Source organism: Topomyia yanbarensis, unplaced genomic scaffold (assembly GCF_030247195.1).
Source record: "Topomyia yanbarensis strain Yona2022 unplaced genomic scaffold, ASM3024719v1 HiC_scaffold_86, whole genome shotgun sequence".
Lineage (NCBI taxonomy): Eukaryota > Metazoa > Arthropoda > Insecta > Diptera > Culicidae > Topomyia > Topomyia yanbarensis.
Window position 1 is genome coordinate 41,881 of NW_026684113.1, and position 13,135 is coordinate 55,015.

General features: G+C 41.2%; 1 protein-coding gene across 2 annotated transcripts in view; it reads right to left on the bottom strand.

The window, feature by feature from the left end:
- LOC131696182 (octopamine receptor beta-2R-like) overlaps window positions 1-2,054 on the bottom strand; it is a 40,708-nt gene extending 38,654 nt beyond the window's left edge. For both annotated transcript variants that reach the window (XM_058984725.1, XM_058984724.1), the window contains exon 1: window positions 1,263-2,054. In XM_058984725.1, coding sequence (XP_058840708.1) covers window positions 1,263-1,792 — 530 coding nt within the window. In that variant the 5' untranslated portion in view covers window positions 1,793-2,054. The remainder of the gene's footprint in view (window positions 1-1,262) is intronic.
- Window positions 2,055-13,135: the final 11,081 nt, after the last annotated feature.

Here is a 13,135-nt window from a genome sequence, read left to right on the forward strand (position 1 = left end):
GACATTGTGTAATTGTTTTGAAATAATTCATCTGAACATTCCAACTCGACAACATTTCAGTTCGAATTTCTACATATTAAAGCCTCTCCCCCCATCCCCCCTCACTACACCCCATTGCTCAACTACCTACGCTCATGAAATTGAGCTAAGACTTTTGAATAATTCATCCAAACATATCAATGTGGTAAAACTAAAATATATAATGTTATTTTGGAATGCTATATGAAATACCATTGGTACACCGGCAGTGTTGGCAATAAAAATGATTTTTGGCATTTAATTCGATGTATCGAACTTTGAACAGCTATAACATGGCTTAGAGACATTCTAACACCATACTTTCTTCGGCAAAGTTGTTCAGCATATCCTGGACTACACTTTTATTTATTTGTTTGTATACTAAAGGAAGAATTGTAGTCTGTAGAATTAAAAATGCAAAAATACAGGTTTTCCCATACTAATCTCCATACAAATTTCAAACGCAATGCGCTACGCCGGGTCAACACCAATCGACCCCAAATTTTGCACAGTTGTTTGGGACCCCAAAAGGAACCAAAAAAGTGCTGTGCTGAAAAAACGATCATTTTGCCCCACCCTAATACACACAGTTAAACCGCGTATGATTTTTTGGTTACCAATACCAATTGGATAAGTGGGATTGGATTGTGATGAACACTGTTTGTTCTAATTTAAGCTTGCAAATTCAGGGTCTGGTCAGGGCTTGTGCTTTGTATTTGGTTTGGATCTGAATCGGAACCGGTTAATCGATATTACGAGAACTGGTTCTATGAGTTATAAAAATATGGATAATCAGGTACGGGAAACAAGCAACTTTCCTGATATTCGAACAGAGCCGAATACGACGCATACTGAAAAACTGGTTAGAGGGGAAGCACATACCTATACAGCTTCCTAAATTCGTCATTGCACTGTTTCTTATCTTTCAGTAATAGCGGTTTGTTACTAAAATGTGCAATTGCACGGTCTATTATCGAAATATAATAGAATCTTTACCAAAAAAAAGTAATAGAAATTTGGCTGTAATATTTTGGGTGTAACAAAACCCTATTCAGTAATTTTAGCCTGGGATCTGGCGCGACTCTCGACAGCCCCCAACTAATGTTATAGAAGCTTTAATTTTCTGTTGAAGCTGGGATGGACTAATAAATTCTCAATGCATTTTTATGAGACACACTCTAATAAAAAAACACCCAATTCAAGCATGCCACAGACCAATCTGAAAGCCAACAGTCAAAACTTACCTTAACTTCCTATGTCGCTTAACTGATATAATTACGAGTAAGTTACCAAATATGGCAGCCACGATAATGAACATCATCAACGATGCCTTCAGCACCAGCAGCACGACGTCCATCCATTCTCCGCTGGCGGCCACGCCATCACCTAGGACGGCCTCCGTTCCGGCAATGTCTAGCGGATTGAGCGATGGCATTCCGGTGCTATACCCACGGAAAATCATGTGATCCCCCGATGGGTCACCCGGGACACCAATCCCCCGGCCGGCAGCGGTACCGAGGGCACCGGTTGAATCGATGTCGAAAATCTTCGTCGGGGCAGATCCGGTCGCAGCCGTTGAGGCCGCCTTAGCCGCCGCTGATGCCAGCGCCGAACTGCTGCCATTAGAGAACAGTCCAATGCTGCTACCACCATCCTGGGCAAAGGAAGACCTCGACGCTGGCTCGGACAGTGAGAATAGTGATGCTGATGATGATGATGCTGCTGCTGCTGAGTACATATATTTCGGTAGGTCATCGTTGGAAGGATTCATCATACACTGCACGGAGTCACACGAAAACGTAGAGCACACAAACCGGCTCACAATTATTTTACACAATTTCTAATCCGATCAGCTGGACTTATCAGCGACAAACTGCACACTCTCACATAAACTTATTCTAAAATTCACAACCACCACTTTCCAATTACAGATTACACTCTACTCTTGTGCTGAGTTTTTGTTCTTCTTAATCCGAATCGACACTGATTTCTAACGTACACCCACTCGTGTTGGCGCAGACGACAGGGAACCGGGTTCATTCCTCATCCTTCATCGCCAGCAACGTGCAATGGATGATTATGTTTAATTACTCTCATTACTTTGAACTTTCAGCTGAACCGCAGAGCTCCGGCTAAGCTGCCTATTGCCGAATACCTCACTGTGACTCCGTTCAAAAACAACACACTGTGTTTCACTATGCTATTGATGCTTCAATTTTGCTTTAATGCTCATTAATTTTCGCATAAATTCTAGCTTTTTGATAATCATCATGGTTTCGATTCCACGCTGCAGGCGCTGCTGGAACGCGAGCGATTACGGGAGTCCTGCTGGCAGCTGACATGGGGGATCCGAATGGAAACGGTTGCATTCGGTGGGGCTAATAGCCCGTCAAGTGGGTGGTGTAGGGTTTCATAGCCCCACTACTGTTGCTGTTGTTGTTGTTGGTGATGGTGGTGGTACTGCTGGTGAGTTCCTAGGTGAACTTTTTAGCGCTCGACTTTTCTTGGTTGGAGTACCCTCGGGTTGTGTTTCGTGTAGATGGAATCTGAAAAGAAAGAGAACATTGTTTATTAAATAAATTTTAATATTGGTTTTCGAGAAATAAAAGTCAAGTCAATAAAATTATTTTCATTGAGTTGGGTTATATTAAAACCATCATTTACAAGCATCTCAATAAAATAACTCGATAGTACGCTCTTTTGTACTATTTGCTTTTTACCGGATAATGAATGAAAAATTTTAAACATTAAAAGGGCGAATTAAGGGATTTTGCGTAATTGCCTGAAAAAAGTCATTGTCAGAGTAACCTTTGGCAGTGAGTCTATTTCGTATCTGTCCAGTCGTTCTTGATATCCTATATCTGAAATCTTTGATCTGCTCAGGCGGCGCTAATAACACACGTATTGAAGCATTTTAATTGTATTCCGTATCCTTGAGTCATCGTTAACCTACTGTCACTACGTTCCGACTATGAGTTCGCACATTTTCTGCTTTCCCCCTTAAACATCTAAATAGCACCGAAAGCAGGCGACGAGCGGAAAATTACATAGAAATGTCTAATATTTGAGATATGCTTATAACATTCCAAGCACTATCATCGGCATGCTAAAACAGACCGCCCCCCCCCTCTCCCCACTCCGGACTCAATAAGCGTCAAAGAAGAACGAGCACAAGGGAAAATACTACTTCCGGCGGCTTGCTGCTGCCTACCCCTCAAAGTCAAATATGTGTTCATCTTGTATTCATCTTACTTCGATAACCCCCGAGCAATGTCCATAATGTTGGACTTTTCGCACAAAGTCGTCCTGGCGTCCTGCCACGCACCGATGTGACAAGACCGATGCAGGACTGGGTACTTATGAATGTTTGCATTATTATCTCGTTTCATTCCATTGCGTGTAGGAAATGCCCCCAACCATGTGCTAAACATCCCATGGGTGGTGAGACCGATTGTGCAACGGACAGTCCTTGCCATAGTGTGAAGCAATGAAGGGACGGTCATCCATTTGATTTCAATGCACTTTGATTAGATGTATAGATAGATGGAAATAGTTAATATCTGTTGGCACATGGTACATAGTTGAAAATCGATTGTAGTCACAATAATTCTTAATTTAATTAGTTGTCTTGGGAATTATTTTACTGAAATGGCATGGTAATTGTGCAATCAATAGTGACATAACTAGAATTCGTAATCGATTGAAAAGCAAACCCCATCGAAACAGGTCGTCTCGAATGCGGTTTTTCAAAAACATTGTTGTAGTCACTGATTCGCGAAATAGGATTTTTGGCAGTCGTTTCACTTAAAAATATTCTTAGAACTTTTGTAGTACACTATAAAAACTCGTAACTATTGTTATTACAGGGCAAGTGCATCGATCTTACGAGTACCAAGAACCCTCCTAGTATGGGTTCGAAAACTGCATGACAGATTTTTGTTGTCAGGTACCATGTAAATGTCCTGTGGATTGCTTTCTGTAGCGAGATAGGGGATGCAGTCACGATAGCTTAGAAACTTAGACCTAACGCTGCATCAGTGACGGAGAGTTCTGTTTGACCCTTAAATCCTAAAATATTATTAACAAATTTCTTTTATACGATACTATAAAAAAAACCTTACTGCAACCTGTCCCTGGATCCGCCACTGGGGCATTTTTACTGAACATGATTTAAATTTCATTGTGATAGGATATTTTCCTTAAACCCAATTAGGAAACCTGGATTCGATAATGAGCTGTTTCAGAAGAAATGTGAAGGAGCGACACACCATGCCCCAACGAAACTTCCACGTGAGGAATCAAACACACGCTTCCAACTAGGGTTCGTCGCGGTTGCGGTATTTACCGCAACCGCGCGGTATTTACCGCACCCGCACCGCAAAATCTGCGGTGCGGTAAGACACTTTTTCTTGCGGATGCGGTGCGGGAAATGAGCATTTACCGCGCGGTATTACCGCAACCGCACTTAAAAAAATAATTGATAAGTCTGCAGTCTGCATTAAAAAGTGAATTAAAACTTTGACTTTTACCATTTAAGAACGACGAAACTTATTACCTTACAATAGGGAAACATAATAAACATTTGATTGCTCTAATTTCCATAGACTTGACAATGATTGGAAAATAAATCCGAATATAATCTGTATTCGACCTATCGCTACTTGATTTTTTACATTTTGTTTATTCTAATATGATAAAACAATCTGTTACTAAGAAATAAAATCTATAAGCTGTGCCCAATATAATTTGGCATCAGTATTTTTACGTTATATTTTGAACACTTTTAAAAATTTACAAGCGAACCTTTTCAAATATATAAAATGCACAATACAATCATTGAAAAACAATTGAATTGCACTATCAAATCCAATTTAAAAATGTATCATTTCTCCCGATTCCTCTTGACAATCGTGGAATTATGAATCGTTTACGATGACATTTTCTCAACTGTGAATTTTGATTAAATTGGAGAACTTTTGACTAATTTGGAGAACTTAAAAGTTTTCCTATTGATTGCTGCGGAAGAACGTTTTTGTATGTATAATGATGAAGTACATGTAGGGTTCGCAGTACCGACCCTTTTTGTCGAGAACCGGTACTACGGTACTGAAGCCATTTTTTAAATTCGAAAAGAGCTTCAAAATGAAATTGAATGCTGAAACTGATGACCTTATTCTCAGATGATTGATTTGTGCTGATCAAAAAACATGTTTATTGTTTTTAATTGATTCGGAATGTCATGACTCATTTCAGCAGAAAATATTTTTCGTATGCGGCACCTTCTTTTATTTCGAAATCTAGGCCACTATGAAATCAATAACTGCTAAGCGGTGCGACTTTTATCGACTTTAACAGATGGTAAAAGTAAGAAACACTATTAATAACAGTAAATCAAAGCGAGAATGGCAGTAAATCCGAGCAGGTTGCTCGCTTTTCCTCTCTTGATTTGCTGTAAATTGGTTTCGACCTGCATACCAAGGCTCTTTGCTTTCCTGTAAACTATGGAGTTTTGCTGAATTTTCCTATCACTAATAATCACAAATCGCGCCATTTGGAGTAGCTCACCAAGTCCAAAATTGTTAGCTGCTAAATCGCTGTTCATTATTTTATAAATAAAGGTTTAAGAGAAAACCAAAGACATGATTTAGACCATAGTCTTATTACGTGCCACCCAGTAAAAAATGGAAACCAATCAGAATGTCGCTAATAAAAAAAAATCATAGCAAATTTTTACGTCTCTTACGCTAGATGTGAATATTATGAAATTTAGTACAAGATCGTTAAAATTTAATAATAACAATATAAAGAATTTAAACATTCCGTTCAGTATAACGGGAGCTAGTAATGTTTAACTTATAGAAGGTAATTAATATAATTAAAAGTCATCTTGCAGACCGATATTTTGAAACATGTCCCCCTAGAGAATCCACATATTTTTCATAAAAAAATTGTATGGTACCGAAAATACCAGTACTGGCTTTTCTTCAGTACCGGTATTACGGTACCAAAAATGGGTCGGTATTCCCGGGATTTTCGGTACTGGTATTACCGGTACCACAACCCTAAGTACAGCTACATTTCATATGACTTCAGTGCTATGCTAAGATTTACCTGGTTTCGAAAGTATTTATCTCAAAATGTACGGAATTTTATTAATAAAACTTGCAAAGTGTCAACTTTTTTAATTTTTTAATAAATGTTACATTCTGAGGAGTCCGTCAAAGTCAATGTACGTGTAAATAAGAGTAATATTTTATTATATTTGGTTATTCAAAAAAATAATTTTTTTTTCAACGCATTTTTCAAAAATACAGAATTTTACCGCATTTACCGCATTACCGCGCGGTGCGGTGCGGTAAATGCAGTGCGGTTGCGGTAAGCGGTGCGGTTTTATTATTTTTTTGCGGTTGCGGTGCGGACTATCCATTTACCGCCCACATCCGCACCGCGACGAACCCTACTTCCAACATCCAATTTAAATTTGAATCCAACGCAAGATAAAATTAATTTTCCGACTGGTGGAATAAAAAACTTCTCCGTATTGATAGAAGAAGAAAAAAAATCATCAGGTTTTGCAATGCAGCGCTTTCACGGTACGGTGATAAGGAACCATCTCTTTTAATCCCGGAAGCAACTGCATTTTTACCCCTTTATTCAGCATCGAACGCCAGCAAAGCCGAGTTTCCGAAGAATGCCAACCCACCCCCCACCGGGGCAAAACGGTATCGGTGGGAAATGGGTGGAAATAGTAGCATCAGCAGCAGCAGCAGCTGGAGAGATTAATTCTGGTCCTGGATGAGTAAGCTGGGAGTTTAAAAGGCACTTTCTCCTGTGTTCTCTTCTCAAACATGTAAATCTGTGAGAGGGAGCGGATGCTGAGTGGGACCAAGGATAAAAGGATAGAAGTTCCGGTTGCTGGATGGTGACACCTAGCTTTCAGTAGCGAAGATGCTTGATAGTTTTGGATGAAAGCTTCAGGAAGGGATTGCAAAAGCTTGCGATATCGATTTGTTTGGCATCCATTGGCAAGCTTGTGGGGAGATGCCTGTATATGCAGTCACATGAGCTATGTAGGATGATTGTTTGTTTGTTTATTAAAAGGCAATCCAAGTTATTACATTTTGTCCTGCTTTTGTTGTGTATAAACAACTGTATAAACAACCACATTGATTATTAAACTATACTTTTTGGTTATGTTAGACATTCATGTAATATTAACTAAGCATATAATCAAATAAAATAATTTCCTATACAAATTGAAGTTTAACAAAAGTCATAAAATTACTTTCCGGTATTGTGTAACGTTAATGAGAAAATAAGGGATTGCACACAAACCTGCTCAGAGAAACAAGATGAATTTTTACAACTCTAATCATCCCACCCCTGTGCATCGATTTCTGGTTCCACACAGAATTAAAAATATTCAAATTCATTGAATGAAAATTGATCAATTTCAGCCGCATTCATTTTCAATATTCTGTGACGCAGCTGAAAACGTCAAACGAACAAACCGCCCATTCATCCATGCAGATTTTCATTCGTCTCGTTCGTTAAGAATTATTAGGGACCATCCATAAATGACGTAGCATTATGTAGCAGGGGGGAGTTTTGTATTTTGTGATGATGTGTGACGACAGGGGGGTAGGGGGTCATGTCATGCTACGTAGCTTTTCTAAAGGGGAATAGGGGTTGACCTCATGTCATGACAATCTTACCCGTTTCATCTAACTAACATCGTTTTTGATTTTTTTTAATTTTTTACGGGGACAACGAGGGGGTGAGGGTTACCGTCAAGCTACGTAATTATCAGGGGGGTATGTAGGATTTTGTGACGAAATGCTACGATGGGGGAGGGGGGTGTTAAAAATCACTCAAAAAATGCTACGTCATTTATGGATCATCCCTTACACGAAGCGACGATATTCAACTGAATGAATAACATCAGGGCAGGAAAAGTTCGCAAAATGAATTGATTGCTGTTCGAAGCTTCACGAAGCACCCTCTCAAGCATACCACATGCAATCGATGAGTTTCACACAATCGCTGCGAACATTTAGGGGTAAAACTTATCGCTGCATCGACGAAGCGATCTTCGCAACTAGTTCGCTTTTTACAATGTTCGAAAAAGTTCATATTAACCTTAGAACAGCGTTGCCAATGTTCCAGATTTATCTGGAATCTTCCAGATTTTTCTTAACTGAACAGATATGCGTTTAAGCCAGACATTTCGCCAGATTTTTTAAATTTTGCCAGATTTTTCCAGATATTCTGAATTTCACGTTACACTACAGTGAGGTTACCATTATGCCAGATTTATCTGGAACAGCCAGAGTTTTTTAGGCTTCCAGCAAACAGTCAAATCTCTTATTCTATCAGATTTTAAATTATAGAAGATGTAACACACAAATTTTGGAAATCGTGGTAATATTCCATTAATACACGTTCTATGGATGTAAAAAATGTATGCCAAATTTCGATGACTTTGAGGTCGCTGGCAAGTGACAGATTTTGCCAGACATTTTTAGTTGAAGTGCCAGATTTTCTTCGAAAAATAGTGGCATCCCTGCCTTAGAAGCACAAATCGTTGAAAACGAGGTAAGCTCTTGGCTCTTGGTTTTTGCGTTTTTGGAACATTGCACAGAGTTTCGAAGCGATATTCGGTGAACACATATAAAGCGAATGCCTCGTTTATTTGAGAATCGCGAACATCGAAGTTTTATATCGCTTCAAGCATCAGCATCATGAGGCCACCGCGAACATGTTCGCTACGTGACTATCTGTCTTAAAATCATAAACTGTAAATCTTATTTTGAGTATAAATAAAATGGATTATTTTAAGATTATGATTTAAGATTTGGGGATTAGGTGTGTCGCATACCTTTCCAATTTATGAGCCACGAGTTTGAATGAGCATAGTGGTAGTGAAATTCAAATTCTTTTTTTTCGGAATACAATTATGTTTACTAGCTACTTTAATTGCAAACTCGTCTTTTCTTCTTCAATGGAGTATATTTTCCCTGCCAAGCAGTTTAGGTGAAGATGTATAAAGTATGTTTAAGGGGGTAAGGGTTTCGGCGTGAAAATTTTTTTTTTGGTGAAATGACTTTTTTTTTAAATAAGTGCACGAAAAAACATGCGCCCTTCTAAAACATACTTCTGAATCAAAATGGTTTTACTGTTAGTCGAAAACAAGATTTACAAAACGACCAGAACTGCCAAATATGAATCGGAAATAGTCGAGTTTATTGACATTCCCTATTTATTTGTAGGATTCATCATACACATAATTTATTTTTATTTATTAACAGATTAAGTCCGAAGTGGCCTGTGCCGTATACAAAAGATTCCTCCATTCCACTCGGTCCATGGCCGCGCGTCGCCAGCCACGCAGTCTGCGAAGGGTCCGCAAATCGTCTTCCACCTGGTCGATCCATCGTGCTCGCTGCGCGCCACGTCTTCTTGTACCGGTCGGATTGCAATTGAGAACCGTTTTCACCGGGCTATTGTCCGACATTCTGGCTACGTGCCCGGCCCACCGTAGTCGTCCGATTTTCGCGGTATGACAGATGGGCGGCTCCCCAACAGCTGATGCAACTCATGGTTCATTCGCCGTCTCCATGTGCCGTCTTCCATCTGCACTCCACCGTAGATGGTACGCAGCACTTTCCGTTCGAAGACACCAAGTGCGCGTTGGTCCTCCACGAGCATGGTCCAGGTCTCGTGCCCGTAGAGAACTACCGGTCTAATCAGCGTCTTGTAGATGGTCAACTTCGTACGACGGCGAACACTGTTCGACCGAAGTGTCTTGCGGAGGCCAAAGTAAGCACGATTTCCTGCCACGATGCGTCTACGAATCTCTCTGCTGGTATCATTGTCGGCGGTCACCAGTGAGCCCAAGTACACGAACTCTTCAACCACCTCGATTTCGTCGCCACCGATGCAAACTCGAAGCGGGCGGTTCTCATTCTCTTCTCGTGAACCTCTTCCTATCATGTACTTTGTCTTCAACGTGTTGATGGCAAGTCCGACGCGCTTGGCTTCTCTTTTCAGTCTGATGTAGGCTTCCTCCATCTTCTCAAAGTGTCGTGCAATAATATCAACGTCATCGGCGAAGCCAAGTAGCTGAACGGACTTTGTGAAAATCGTACCACTCATGTCGATCCCTGCTCTTCTTATTACACCTTCCAGCGCGATGTTGAATAACAGACACGAGAGACCATCACCTTGCCGTAACCCTCTGCGTAATTCGAAGGGACTCGAGAGCGTCCCTGAGACACGTACTACGCACATCACCCGATCCATCGTCGCCTTCACTAATCGCGTCAGTTTGTCCGGGAATCCGTACTCGTGCATAATCTGCCATAGCTGATCTCGATCGATAGTGTCGTATGCGGCTTTGAAGTCGATGAACAAATGATGTGTGGGCACATTGTACTCGCGGCATTTCTGCAGTACTTGACGAAGAGCGAACACCTGGTCCGTGGTAGATCGTTCGCTCATGAAACCCGCCTGGTGCTGCCCCACGAACTCTCTTGCAATTGGTGATAGTCGACGGCATAGCATTTGGGAGAGTACCTTTTAGGTGGCGTTCAGCAGGGTGATTGCTCGGTAATTACAGCAATCCAGCTTTTTGAACATTAGAACACACGACACCTTCCAGCCACTCCTCCGGTAAAATCTCCTCCTCCCAAATCTTGGTAATCACCCAGAGCTGCGCTTTAGCCAGTGGCTCGCCACCGTGTTTTAGTAGCTCGCTTGGTATTTGGTTTGCGTTACCGTGCCATCGTCTGCTGCATCGCCGTTCAGGTGTTCTTCGTAGTGCTGCCGCCACCGCTGGATCACCTCACACTGGTCCGTGAGAAGATTCCAGTTTGTATCTCTGCACATGTCGGCCTGTGGTACGTGGTCCCTGTGCGAGCGGTTCAACTTCTCGTAGAATTTCCGTGTGTCTTTAGCGCGGTACAGCTGCTCCATCGCTTCGCGATCTCGGTCTTCCTGCTGGCGCTTTTTGGTCCGGAAAACCGAGTTCTGCCTGTTCCGTGCCTGTTTATATCGCGCCTCGTTCGTCCTCGTGCGGTGTTGCAGCATTCTCGCCCATGGTGCATTCTTCTCTTCGACTAACTGCTCGCATTCGCCGTCGTACCAGTCGCTTCTTCGGTCCGGGCCCACCGTGCCTAGTGCAGTGGCTGCGGTGCTACCTATGGCGGATCGGATATCTCTCCAGCCATCTTCAAGGGCAACTGCGCCTAGCTGCTCTTATCATAATCGATTTTTTCCTTTGAATGGATATCGATATCTTTATCCTCAAGAAACTGACATAACTGGTGGGTGACTATAGGAACATGACTAAGATAAGCGACCCACTCAATACGACGTGTACATTGTGTTTAGCTTCATTTTCTAGCCCTAATTTATTTCATTTGAAAATTTATCCCCGCCCTGTCACGAAATCTTGATTTTAACCCTACTGGTAATATATCAGTAGGGTATCTTAAATAAACTTGTTACGTCACTGTTCAGTTAACCCCAGCATCCATAAGCTACACATTGTCACAATTATTTTTCACCTATTCCACCCTTAATACAAGGCCTCTGTCTAGAATATACTTTTTTTTTTGCATAACTAGTAGGTAGGTATTTGAATAAACAAAGCTAATATCGGCCGGCGAACATGTTAGCGATGGCCCTCGCGATGCTAAATTGATATAATCTTTCGGTGTTCGTGATTCTGAAATACTTCGAGGTAATCTTTTTTTCTGTGTTCGCGAACATCGTTTCGAAGCTCCATGTAAATGTTTCAAAAATATCGATCACACGAACCAAGAGCTTAGCTCGTGTTCGTCAAAAACTACGCAAAAGCTTTTACATATCTTTCCGAACATCAATGAAATGACCAAGAAGCTTCATTTGTCCTCGCCGCATGCAGAAGTATCGCCCAAATGTCCGCAATGACGATGGTAGCGATTGTGATGCGAAGCTTGTGTATACGAACCAGTAACGCAAAGCTTCGCGCTTTGAAAGTATTCGAACAAAAGAGATTATAACTACTAGAGGGAGCAAAGCGCTACTGTCTATGGAGACGAACTGAAACATGGGGTCTCGCTCTAGCATATTGTATCCCATTACTTTGACAGATGTATACCCGGGGCAATATGTGTCAAACTAATAGGCCTAGCATATGTAAGAGCGAGATGATAAATTTTCAGTGTTAACAGCGACATGCGACCTCTAGTAGTTATAATCTCTTTTATTCGAACATAGGTTCGGTTCGAATATTTCCTGCCCTGAATAACATGGACATTTGAATGATTTTTTTTTCTATTCACCGCGAGTCGCATCAGGTTCATTTTCAGGCGTCAAAAAAGAGCTTCGATTATTTTTAACTCTGGTCCCACCAAAAGAATCAGGTCTCATTTTGAGCAAATTCGATCAAGTTTAGCTACCGGATCACCGAAGTTTGTACGAGATTTTAATGTAGAATACATTTAAGCTTTCAATATAGGGGTCCCGTTTCAAAATATCGGCTGCGGCGCCGCGTCAGATTTTGAACGTTAATAACTTTTATCATACTTAACAGAATGATTTGATTTTTAGGCCAATTTGTTGCAAATATGTTCCTCTATGCTGTATTAAAATTTGAAGTATGTATAACATGTACTAATAACAAAAAAATGTGTTTTGAAAAATCTTTCGAAAACGACTCGGAAAAGTGAAAATTTTCAGCCCATCCCGCACAGAGCCGTCGTTATGGTAGACCAACCGAACAATAAAATAATGAAAAGTTTATATATAGGTCCATTACATGTTTGTTCGTATGGTTATTCGCATTGGGTTGCTTGACGAGAGCACTTGGTGGGGGAAAGACGGCATATTCCTTTGGTTAGGCCATTAGAAGCCGGACGGAAAGGAAAGGCTCATGCACGGCACGAGAACGAGGGAGAAAGCGATAGTAGTGCATATTAGCGCGATTATATAAATATCTGTCGGTCGGTTTTTCTCATCATTCGTATTCGTTCAAGCACTAGCAAGCAGCCAGTCCACCGAAGGAAAGCAGTTGGCAATGACGACGGCGGAAAAAGTGCCCCAGCTACTGGTGACTCATCGCAACCCGATCAGG